Source organism: Synchiropus splendidus, chromosome 9, assembly GCF_027744825.2.
Source record: "Synchiropus splendidus isolate RoL2022-P1 chromosome 9, RoL_Sspl_1.0, whole genome shotgun sequence".
Lineage (NCBI taxonomy): Eukaryota > Metazoa > Chordata > Actinopteri > Syngnathiformes > Callionymidae > Synchiropus > Synchiropus splendidus.
The window spans coordinates 9,283,597-9,296,516 of NC_071342.1; the positions used below are offsets into that span (position 1 = coordinate 9,283,597).

General features: G+C 44.2%; 1 protein-coding gene across 3 annotated transcripts in view; it reads right to left on the reverse strand.

Annotated features, from left to right (window-relative positions):
- Positions 1-9,357: 9,357 nt before the first annotated feature.
- Positions 9,358-12,920, reverse strand: part of oprm1 (opioid receptor, mu 1) — a 36,324-nt gene continuing 32,761 nt past the window's right edge. For 2 of the 3 annotated variants that reach the window (XM_053875860.1, XM_053875859.1), the window contains exons 4-6: positions 12,103-12,281; positions 11,326-11,521; positions 9,358-11,225 (exon numbers count right to left, since the gene is read on the reverse strand). In XM_053875860.1, coding sequence (XP_053731835.1) covers positions 11,220-11,225; positions 11,326-11,521; positions 12,103-12,281 — 381 coding nt within the window. In that variant the 3' untranslated portion in view covers positions 9,358-11,219. The remainder of the gene's footprint in view (positions 11,226-11,325; positions 11,522-12,102; positions 12,282-12,920) is intronic. The other variant, XM_053875862.1, reaches the window with a different exon arrangement.

The window sequence follows — 12,920 nt, forward strand, 5'->3', positions numbered from 1 at the left end:
CTGGTATCCAAGGTCTTGTGGTCCACGGCGAAAGCTCTTCGCCGTTGGTGGTGGACGTAGATCGACCAATATGCCTCATCTCTATTCATAGACGCTGCTCTGATCTGTCTGTGGACTTCATGATGGGACATGTTTCAGGCAATTGTTACATCCCTCAATGTCTGCGGCATATACAACACAAATTTTGCTAACTCTGACGACATTCTTTTTTTGTGTTTGATATGCTTCCACAGTAGGTAAAGGGCTACAATGTTGCTTCTCTGATACTGAGCTTTAGACCTGGCCCTAGCAGATGGACCCACTTTTTTGACACACCTTGAAGGACAAGGAGTGTCTTTTTACTTTGGTGGGAGTGGCTGTATTACATTTGCTGTGAGCGTACCATATTTTCCAGACTATAAGCCGCTACTTTTTTCTCGCGGTCTGAACCCTGCGGCGTATACGACGATGCGGCCAATATATGGATTTTTACTAGGGATGCTCCTAGTGATCGGCCAGCGATTATGAAAGGCTGATCTCGGCGTGATCGGTGAATGTCATCACTGCCGGTCATTGCTGATCACAAAATCTGATCACGTGACAGCCGGCACTCTGATGAAGCACCGCCTGCTGTTTGTGATGCATACGCTCCTCCTTCCCTCCCTGCGACTCGCCGCTCCCTTGGCAACAGCATGTCATATTTTTTTCAGTCTGTCATGTCAAAACACCAGGACTTGACAGAGCACAGCGAGTTTACTGTGCTCATGAAGGTGAAACTGCAGGTCCGAGCGTAACATTCAGAACCCTAAGCATATTGCCCAAGAAATAATCATTCATTTCACCGAGCCAGATGAGCAGCCTTTCTTGGGCGTCATTTTAAGACGGAATCGACCAAATCCAATGCTGTTTTGTGTGAGTCAGATGCAGCGTCCAGAGTGGGAACTTTCATAAAAGAGGTTGAAGACAGCTGCATCCGCTGAGTGCTCTCAGTTTTACAGTCTAAAGAGCGTCACGCTGGGAACAACGTGACACATCACACATCAAACCGATGACGTCACAGACGTCTTATTTACCTATGTAGCGTTCAAATTGCGCAGTTTTCGCCGTTCTGCCAACAGAGACGATCTACTGGAGGGTGAAAACAATGGAAACAGTCAACATTTTAAATGTAAATAAGATGTGAGGAGTTCATAATTCAAGTTGAGAACATTGCAGAGATTGTTTCATGAGTCAGTCTCGATGCTGGACCCCATTTTCAAAACTAGAACTAGAGGATCACTAGAAGTGATACTCATCTGTTTTTTGCGGCGCAGACAGCACCAGTGCACCCGCGGCTTATAGAGTGGTGCGGCTTATGCACGATAAATATCTATTTTCCTTCTTAAATTTTGTGGGTGTGGCTAATATTCTGGTGCGCTCTATAGTACCTGTATTTCAGCTGTCTTCATGTGTGTGAGATGTTCAACAAGACTATCAATGCAAATAACAAATTTTATTATTATTATTGCCATTGTTGTCTTTTTTGGTAAGAAAAAGACCTAACAGTGAACTACACACTCATGTTTCTCTTCCAGATCACTCTGCAAAGGGAATCGAAGCCCTCCAACCTACCGCCCTTGTCTTCGGTCGCAGGGATGCGCTGATTAAATTTCGAGCTGGATAGAACTCTTGTTGTGCTGGCCAGACTCTTCCATCCTAAAATGAGCTGGTGTCAGTGGGTTCATTTCGATTCGCTCGCCTGAGGGTCGGCTGAACTGCTGCCAGTGTTTCAGAGTAATCACTGCTTCCCTGAAACGTTTGGTTCAGGGGAAAGTTTTTGTGAAGTAAATGTCTTGTTAATCTATCAATCTATTTCAAGTTTAGAGGTGTGCTGAACAAGAGCAAGACTTTTATGAGATGCACAGATTTAACGATTAAATGAAGGCTGCCCTCTTGAACAGGTGAGTGACTCTGAGAGCCCATTCATTTGACTTGGATTAGGATGTATTTGGGTGAAAAGCTGCACTGTATCCAGCTGGTGCAAAATAATAGGGGGTTAATTCTCACGGCGGGAGTTTTGCGGTTGACGGTGTGTGCCAACTGTTTCCGACAGACATCCAGAAGTGATCATTTAACTGTCATGGCCGACTGATGGATGGCATCGAGAGCAAGGACGAGCCGTTTTCCTCACCATCTGACAATAGGACACATTTTTCCACCTGCAGTTGAACACTTAGAAGGTGATGCGTGGGATGACAGATAAGCTGTGGCTGGGTTTCACAGTTTCATCTTCGAGTCGAGGGCATTGTCAGCGAAACAATGGGACACTTCACACACATTTTTGATATTACTCGCCATGACAGGACTAATCCTGCCGCCAGAAGCAATACATAATGTTTTGTTCTTCAGTCACTAAACATGACAGGCTGGGGCGGAGGGCAAGTACACAGGCAGTGGAGTGGGAATAATATTCATGCCTGTGATGGATGTATAGTCACACTCTGGGGCACTTGAGCAAACCCAGGAGATCCACCATAGAGTCACGGTTTGTCCCTGCCTGCATTGATGCATAACTCAATTTATTTGGAGTGCTGATATCTAGCTAAACCACAAACCTCAGATGCCATTAAAGTGTCCGATTTAATTCTGATCTTTATTTGTGACAGATGCCACCAAGTCAACCGCTAAGTTGAGTTCTTTGCCAATGAGCACAGGACAGACCATTGCAGTTTCCCAACAACTGATGATACGATGCATCAATACCTAAATCTCTCAGTGCATTCCAGCCCGATAAATTTCATTCAATAGTTCATTACTTTCAATGTCATTTAACAGATGCTTTTATTTTATTTTTTTATTTTTTTTATCTACTCTGTTTTCTCCTGTCGCCATCAGGTTAGAAACCTGACAGTCCCCTTGTGTGTCCCCATGAGGTGGAACTTCACAAGGATTCTTTCTGGACTTCATGCATGACAGTCTCGAGCCAGCCACTGGCTCCCTGAAGTCCGACCTCAGGACACCACCCGAAATATCAGGGAATCATGATCACGTGAAGTGCCATTTTGAGAGCTGGCTTCCCCAATCGAGGTGAATCTTGGGAAGGTGTACATGGTTTGGAAACAGTGGCACTGAGGAAAAGACAGGAGGCAGAGCTGGAGGTAGCAGAGATGAAGATGCTGAGGTCCTCTCTGGGAGTGAGCAGGATGGATAGGATCCGGAAGCAGTATATCAGAGGGACGGCACATGTCAGGTGTTTAGAAGACAAAGTCAGAGGAGACTAGATTGAGATGGTTTGGACATGTACAGAGGAGAGAGAGTCAGTACATTGGTAGTAAGATGTTGAGGTTGGAACTGTCAAGCAGAAGGTGGAGGGGAAGGCCAAAGAGGAGATTGATGGAGGTGGTGAAGGAGGACATGAGGTTTGTAGGTTTGAGAGAAGAGGAAGCAGAGGATAGTGTAGTGTAGTGGAAGGGGCGTGTGGGAGTTTGACTCCGGGGAAGACAAAAGCAGAGCGCTTTGTTCATCCTTCACTGCGCTCCTTAATGTCCTGCTAAGGTGGTGTGATGGTGAGGGAGAGCTGTCATTGCCAGTCATATTCCCTATATGACAGCGCTCCTTATGCTGAAAATCCCAGTGTGGGGAGCCAGGCAAGCAACAGTAGCCATGGCACTAACTTACGAAGACGACTTTGGCAGATGAGATTCATTCAGTATTAATATCACTTCATCTTCCTTTCACAATAATGACTTTAAATGACAAGTATTCACCGTGGCAGTCTGAGGCTCAGGGGAACACAGGGCGACAGAACACAAGCTGGGTGAACCCAGCCACGGAGTCTTGTGATTTTCTCCCTCCAGCTGTTTTTCGGTGACAATTCTATCAAGAAATCCAGCTGGAGCCTTCCGCTTTTATTTTCTTCACTGAGATTGATTCGAGCTGTGAGGCGAGGAGAAACAGTGTTAAATTAAAATCCTGTAACTGAAAATGGTTTTACAAACAGATAACATTTCAATTTCCCAACTGCAAAATTTAGGGAAAAAAAAAAATGAAAGTTGATTTCCTACAGTCAAGTACAGTCGTGGGGTGTCTCCAAAAAACAGCAGTCTTTCTTCTTCACTGGAATAAACGGCCACCCACTGTGCACCTGAGGGCCACAGTAGAAAACGGACTGAAGGTCGGATGGGTCTGTTAGAACCCTTTTTCTCAATTCTGTTGGTGTCTGTGCCTGGACCCAGATCGCAGCATGCCTACCCAGACCCAACCACCTCATACAGTGATCATTGGCCTTTCATCTTTTTGCTGTTCTTAAGACTGTAAAAGCAATTTATCGGGATTAACATTTCATAACGTCGAAATGAACACAAACCCGGGCACACCAACTCCTCCTGCTGGTTGCAATGCTCCAGTAAATTGTCGGGTTTGCCACTCATCCTGACAAATCCATTTAGCTTCAACTCATCTTATTTTCTTCAGCTTGTTCCCTACAGGTCAGATGAATATTGCCGTCCTTATTGAACATTTATGATGAAAATTGATGAAAAGTTCTTCTTGTCTTTGATTTCTGTGCACAATAATCAACAAACGTCTTGAAGTAGTAGCTCTTCTTCACGATCTTTCCTTCCTGAGGCGAAACGAACAGCACTTTTCTCCACTCGCTCATGTCTCCTCAGTAGAAGGAAGAGCACTGTTAAGGCTCTCCAGCTCTACTCAGCTGGGGTTGGTTCGCTCTGTTGTTGTTTGTACAGGTGCTTTAATCTGTTTTTCAGAACACAACCTCCTTTAAATATGGTGTCGACTTGGAATTTCAACACCCAATAAATTGACCTTCGTCTACATCACCGAAGAAACTCTTTTGCATATAAACGAGATGTATGACATTTTACACCCTGAATCTTGAACATCATCAACTTGTTCAAATGCAAATCGCACAAATGGAAAACTGGATAATCCTCTGACTCTAAGTACAGGAGTATGAAAATGACAAGCAGCATGGAATTTGAAGGAAGATTTTTTCCCGTGACTAAAAAGTCACTTTTTCCATAACAAAGCTGAGTGTGCCTGCTCTGCATGAAGAGAAGAGCCTGGTCTCTGACCTGATCACCTTCCAAGCTACAGTTCATCACTTATTAAGGAAGGAATGTGGTGTGCATGATGTGGACATATTTGCAAAATGGTTTAAAAATTGTGCAAAAAATATGTATTGGCAGGTGTCGTCAGCCGATACTGGAGGGGTTATACGAAACATCACAAGAAAGAGCAATATTGTAAGTACAGCGATATACATGCATTGTAATATTTGTACACAAGGTGTCACAAACCCCCTCCATCTAGTCATATTGTTTTGGACAGCTCCTGGCTCCTGGCTCTCTCTCCTCCTCTCTTTTTTATTTTTTATAATGTGGATGATTCTTCTGACCGTGGACATTTTGCCATGCGCTTTGAGTTTGTGAGTTTTTCCTGATCCGTCTCCTTTGTTTTTCAGTGTGTCTGTGCCTGTTCTCCGTAGTTCCTCTCCCCCCAATCCTGTGGACTTATTCCCTTTCTTGGACTCTAGTTGTCCTCCACTGTTTGCACAAATGGACGCTTGTTTTTGTTTCTGGACTGTTTAATTTCATTTTCAGGACTCTGCCTCCTCTGGTGTTGAGATTTTTGTACCGTTTTGTTTCTCCTAGAGTAGAGTGTAATTCTGTTCGCGTATTGTATTTCGGTTTCCCTCCTTCTTGCGTAAAAGTAGAGAGTAACTCAGTTTGTGTATAGCATTTTTGTTCTTTGTTTTACTGCCTCCTCCTAGTGCAGAGGTTGAGTGTATTCGGTTAGTTTCATTATTAAATCTGTTGGACGTGACCCTCTGTCTCTGCCTCCTCCTTGCTGCATCTGGGTGACCCGTCTGAAATGGTTACAGAACGAACTGACCACTATGGACCACCCCACCCCCCGAACCCAACCCTGACGCACGCCTATCTGCTGAAGAGAGGTCACGTCGTCTCCCCAAGGGGCTCTGTCTATACTGTGGTCGTGAAGGTCCCAGGATCTCATGTTGCCCGGTCCCTCCTCTGTCTCCCAGACCTACCTCCAGAACTTTGAGTCACACCTCTTCTCACACTAAGACCTCCCGCATCAACCTGCTTGTCACTCGGTGTCCACTTCGGTGCAAGTCTTGGTGGACTCAGGGGCTGATGAGAGCTTCAGAGACAAGGGTTTTGCTCACAAACTTTTCGTCCCTCGTTCCAGTCTGGAGTCCCCTCGTCCAGTGAGTGCCATTGAGCATAGTTCCTTGAGCGATGTCACACACCAAACCGTCCCTCTGTCTCTCACAATCTCGGGTACTCACACTGAGACCATTCAATTCTTTGTCATCTCCTCTCCAGTCGTACTTGGTGTGGCCTGGCTTAAAGGTCATAATCCGCAGATCGACTGGCCCTCGTCCACCATCTTGTGCTGGAGCGATTTCTGTCATTCTCACTGTCTCTCGGCTCGGCTGTGGTCAAGGAACCTAGATCTACTTCTATCACTCTTCCTGACCTCTCCTCCGTGCCTCCTGAATGTCACGACCTGGGTGAGGCATTCAGCACAGAAAGGGCTCTCGCTCAACCACCTCACTTTACTACCCAGGACAGAAGGTCTGGTTCGCCGCCCGAGACATTCCTCTTCAAGTGGAGTCTCGAAAGCTATCACCCAAATATATTGGACCTTTTGGTCGAACGCGTCATCAACCCCACAGTTGTCTGCCTCAAGCTCCCTTCTTCATCCTTACAAACAGTTTGCATATGGCCGTGCATGCAGAGCGCTTAGTTCTTTTGCAGCCAGAAAACTAGGATTCACATCAGGTCTGATGCGAATGGTAGTGAGGGATACTGAACTGTCCATCACTTTTAATAAAGCCCAATTACTCCCTTTGTTTCTACTGACTGTTGCGTCGGTGTTTTGAACCACTGACAAATGTTGCAATGAGGATGGTTTACTGCTTTCACATCCATAAAAGATCTGGACTGTGCAGAAAACGGTGAAAACTCCAAGTCACTTATTCAAATTATACCATTATGGCGCTCTCCATGGTCGTGCGCTGAAGGTAGACAATCCTGTGTTGTACTTCAGTATCTGCAAATGTGCCCAGAAAAAAATGCAATGTCAGTCCCTTTGCTCCTGGTTTTAGATATTAGAACACACAGTTTTAGTATATCACCCAAAATTGGTCTTTACACTTGGCAAGCTAACTTCACACTGCGTTTGATATCATCCATTGTTTTGTTCGAACTCTTGGTGATCGCTCTGACAGACACGCAGGAACATTTTACAAGCCAAAAGTGTTTGCCTGAGATTTTAAAGCCAAAGCTGCTGACCTCATCCACAATTCCAGAATTCCACCCGACCAGTAAAACCATTGGCAGCGACCAGTCATAATATCTGGGATGTGGATCCCAAAAGTGAGTTCCAGGTGGAACAATTGTAGTTTATGAAAAGCAGTGGCAGCCATTGGAAACAATTTACGCATAGTGCCATGCAGTGTTTAACCTTCAGCCCGAAAACATCAGCTACAGCTGTAACAGATATTACGACTCCACAGAGATCCCATGCGTAACAAGAGTGTCGTCCACCAACAGCAAACAATTACAGACACGGTGGAACAGTGTAATTTGATGAGTAAAGTCAAACCTCCGTATCAACGCTTCCGCACGCACATCATTACATTAAACCAGCTATTAATCACTTCCATTTCATTTACCCCGAGGCAGTCGCCAAATTGCTTTGCAATGTCTCCGGCTCATATTCCTAGTGACAGCTGCTGCCATGTGGTCTGCTGAACACAGTTTAAACTAAAGTGACTTGACAAGGTCGTGGGAGGACCCTGAACTCTCTTCTTGCTTTATTGCAATTGTTCCTACTTCTTCACGCCTTGACTGTGGACGGACAAACTAGGAAACTCAATCTTCCTGATGTCCATCTCCTTCTTCCCAGAGGTTGGTCGTCAATTACAGAGCATGTACCCGGAAGTCTTTTCTCAAACTTTAAACCTGTGGATTCTGCAGCTGTTAGTGCCAAATCTGTCTGATTGAGCACTGAATAACTGAGTTTTCTGTCAGGAACAGACTGTGGGGTTCTTTCAACAGCTCACAGTGACACTCTTCTCTAAAAGCTTTCGGTCGTATTCTCTCTGCAGCAGACGACGAGGCTGTGAAACGTGGGCCACAGGAGAAATGGTTTCGTCATGCATACAAAGCTTTTTCATTTCCTGGCTGCGCGGCAAGACATTCTAAATTCAACAGAGATAAAATGGAAAAAGGAGGAGTCATGAACCACGGTGAGAAGACACTGCATCGACTCATGTGAGTAAGAGGTAGATAACAAATGTTCTCTTTTAAACATGACCCACTGTGAGAGGCTACATGTGAGGGTGACAATAGCGCTGTCTTCCAAGTGTACCTTTTTCTTTTTCTCACAGGCAACACTTTAAAAGCCTCAGAATTCAATTTTTTGTTATTTATAACACGTCTAAAAAAAATCCAACATCTTCTATAATTCACCGAGTTTTTAATTTTTCATTTGTTATTGACTTACCAGCACAAAGAGAAAGAGCTTGAAGCGTCTGACAAAAGAAGAGAAAGGAAAACAGACCACAAACACTTTATTTAGACACGAACATTCAGTGAAAGCCAAGCGTTTTTTTCAGAAGACAAAGCTCATATTTAAAGTCAAAAAGGTTAGACATGTTTGTACTTGCAGAGGTGGAGAGGTTTGCTGTAGATATATTTCTTTTTACGGCTCTACAATGACAACACTGCTGAGCTAAAGCTTCAGATTGTTTGAGTTAAATGCAAAATATGGCCAGTGGAATGATCACATCAGTCTATCACTTAGTCCAATTGTATCGTATCTAGTAGGGATGGGCAGATGAGGTTTCATGAAACAGTGTCGCAGGGTTGAGGACATTCTAGTTTCTAGAGCGCACTAGATGGCGCTCTTGGTTTAAAAATGATGTGATGCTTCATTGACTTGGTCGTTCAATGCTTCAGTAGACAGCGCCATCTGGTGACCTCTGAAATCAGGACACTGTTTCATGAAACCTCATCTACCCATCACTAGTATCTAATTAAATAGTTAAATTCAATACTTGTTGCCCAATATTCCAATTAATTTTCTAAAATCTGGAACATCCCCTACCAAAAAAAAAAAAAAAAAGCATTTCTGAAAAATTGCGTTTTTGTGTACAAACAGAGTACGAATTAACCTGTATCTAACTTAAACATGGCTGAGGCCATTTTTCAAGCAACAGAAATCTTGGATCAGTTACACTTGTTGACCACTAATTTCTTGTTTATTTACTGTATATATATATATATATATATATATATATATATATATATATATATATATATATATATATATATGTACTCACCTCTACCGTTGGATCTGATCTTGAGAAATATGACTGTTTTCATGCCTACGGTTCAGCTGTAATTACACGTGTTCCCAGCTAATACACTTCCACTCAAAATATGGCGTCTATACAAATTATATATTCAGCTGAAAATCAAATCTCTTTTCGCTGTGTGGGCTGAAAAGCTTTAATTATAGATGGTCACACGACGACCCAATCTATCTGTCAAGCTCACACTTCATTGATCGGCAAACAAAGCTGTCATGTTCACAGCCTGCAAACTGCTTTTTCCATCTATTTACACCTTTGTTGACAAGACTCACTTTTCAGGTACATAAAAATATCTATGAGCAAAAGCCAACAATAAAATGATTGTACGGAGCTTTTCAGTTATTTAAACGGTTATGGCTTCCATAAATGTTTTATCATTCCTTGTGGAAACCTATAACAGCCTGGCTGTTATGAGCCTTATATAACCATGTTATTTCAAATCTCTTTTTATTAATGCTCTTCACACTGGTTCGTATATGGTTCTTCGACAAGCAAGCGTTAAAAAAGTGTGATCACTTCGAAAGGCATGTCATTACATTTATGTCCATGATACATTAGCACATTTTTACAAAGCAATACCCCACAGACACAAAAGCACAAGCAAGTTTAAATCAGATTTACAGTCGAGGTGGATTAAAATACATCAGGAGAGACGCAGGCCCTGACCAGGGCTGCGATGGCCGCTCCGCCGCGGTTAATCATACACTCTTACGGTGATGTATCTGAGCTGTAAAGCACTAAACACCTTGTCCTTTGCACTGAGCAAACACACTGAGGCCAGTTCAGCTGGAGGGTTCAAACACAGCTGAGTGCTTTCTGTACATTCAGTATTGAGTCATCAAACACTCATCGCTCAGGACGAAAAAGACAAACTGGGCTGAAGTGTTGAGTGAACTGAGCTGCAGTTAATGTCCGACAGTGGAGGCAAATTGTGGCGCACCTTCAAGCACCAATAAATAAATTGACCCTTAAATACCTCTCGGTCGCAAAGCTAGAAAATGAACTTTATGCCTCTTTGTCTATGTTTCTTCTGCCATCAGAAATTATAGTCATGTCAACAATTCTGATAGTGTGTGCGCCTTCATAAGCACTGCTGTTGCTGCCCACTTTGTCCTGGTATTGCCAACCAGACTTCAAGCCCCACATTACAAACGTCATCCATACTTGGTCATGAAAAGCACAGTAGTCATAAACAGCCCCTGAAATACAGCTGGTCAAAAAAATTCGAAGGTCATGTGCATGTTTGAGATCATTTAAATTCACGCACGAAAATAACCCTGTCGCTCCTGTGTTGACAGAAATCCGGACAAAAGCGGAATGGAAATGACAAAGGCACGGAGCAAACAACTGGCTATTAATCTTGTTTTATGGCATGAAGATGAATCAATAGGATGATGACTCAGGCTGCGATCAATAAGGCAGAAATAAGAGGGCGGCAAGCACGTGGCTTGCCGCCCTCTTATTTCTTATTAAGTCGGTCCAGGCAGCCACATATTCATGTCAGCTTAAAGCTGAGTTGCTTACTGAAAAAAAGCCAGTTGATGTAGTGTTGATTCGCTGTTAGCTAGCCACAGGTACATTCAATGATGATGCTGCTACAATGTGATGTGTTTCTCGGATCGTTTTTCATCGACCCGTTTCCATTCATGCTCGAGCCAGTCGGGCCACCCGTTCAAGTCCATCTGCAGAGCTGCACTTCACTGGTCTGTGTCAGGGTGCTGCTGGGTGTCGGAGGTCAGAGCCCTGTGGTGACCTGCGTCAGCTCCGAGTTGAGGTCGTCATTGGCCGCGCCGCCGCTGCAGCGAGAGTCCACCGACGACCTCTCCAAGGCTAGTCATACCTGTGAGGAAACAGAATCAATTCACTGTCATAATCTTGGTAATCCTGCGTAAACACTTAACTACAGGTTCTACTGAATATAACCATGAATATCCACTAACCTTAGGGCCTACCTGCTGATTGGACCTTTCCCCTGTGTTTCCGCTGTTGTGCTCCCGCTGTGGGGCCTTCCTGCCCGTCGCCCCGGTGCGGGATGAATTCTGAATCTCCAGCACGGACGGACTCGGGGTGCAGAACTCCCGAAAGCACCGCTTGAAGTTTTCATCCAGGTAACCATAAAGAACCGGGTTCAGACTACTGCAGGGGACGAAAAGAGGAAGAGAAGAGCACTGATACTTTTGAAAAAGGACAACGTCACGGATCCGTCTGCCTCACACTGCTGTTCATCTTGTCACAGAAAATGATCAGATTGTGTGGCTCTGGAGAAGGATGGACAGTATGGATCAGATGGTTGAGTGGTGGCCAGATCATCATAATGACACCATTGAAAATGCCACACACCGTCATCTTCCTCCACCACTGTCTACAATGGGCACTGAAGCAAAGACCGTGATCTGCTTGTGTCGTTACGGAGTGTGTTTCATAACAAAGGGGTCAGCGAGCTGTGATCCCTTTGGACGTCCTGATATTGGAGGTCCTGGGGTTGAAGCTTTGATGGATGGTGTGTTCATGGGTTTTTCAGCGAGTGGAATCTGCATCATTATTAATAATAGATGAGGTCCTGATGAGGTTTCTAGTCAATGCATAATCATAACACACTTACACTTGCTGTTTAGCATGTTTCAAGGGCCACTATTGCTCCTTACAGTATCATTGCACCATGATCCTACATCATAAGATGTTTTGTGCAGGCTCTGACAGCCGCAGCAGCAGTGCACCTGTTGGTGTAGCCCAGAGCGATGCAGAAATGCCAGGTGATGGTCTGCAGTGTGGAGCTCGGGATGTTGACCAGAGCCGTGATGATCACGAAGATGTGAATCGGCGTCCAGCACACGATGAAAACCGCCACCACCACCAGGACCATGCGAGTGATCCGACGCAGGTTTCGGTCCTTCTCCTGTTAAAGCAGAGGCTTAGTTGGATACAAGCAATATAACCATGTCAGATACATGTTTTTAGCATTATCAATGCCAACAAAATATTATCTTAGAACACTGTGAACAAAAGGCTGATGGGAAATTCAGGCACCACCTGTTGAACTAGATGGATCTCTTTGCTACAACATTCAGTACCTCATGTCTCCTAACCTGGTGGGGGTGCTACAGATTAAAGTAGACAGAGTAAAATACACAGCAGCAGCTGACGAAGACATGACCATCCTGATCATAGGCAAGAGCATGATGAACGTGGTCCAGTGGACCTTGCATGTAAATGAGGACATGATACAGTACTTTCGAACCACAGCTGTTTCTTTCTTCCAAACATTGTATAATTGCGGGCCAAATACAGTATTTCTGACTCTGACGAACAGTGACAGCACCATCGTACCACAGACATAACATAACACCGTAATCTGCCATTGTCAGTCACAGTGGAACAGTGAGTGACATGAAACAACTAAAGTAATAAGCTGGTATCTTCACAGACAGTTGCTCAGCCACGACACACAGAAACACACACACACTTATAAAGTACTTCTTCTTTACTTCAAACTCCCTTTTTCTCATGAGTCCCATGATGTTAAAAATATGTTTTT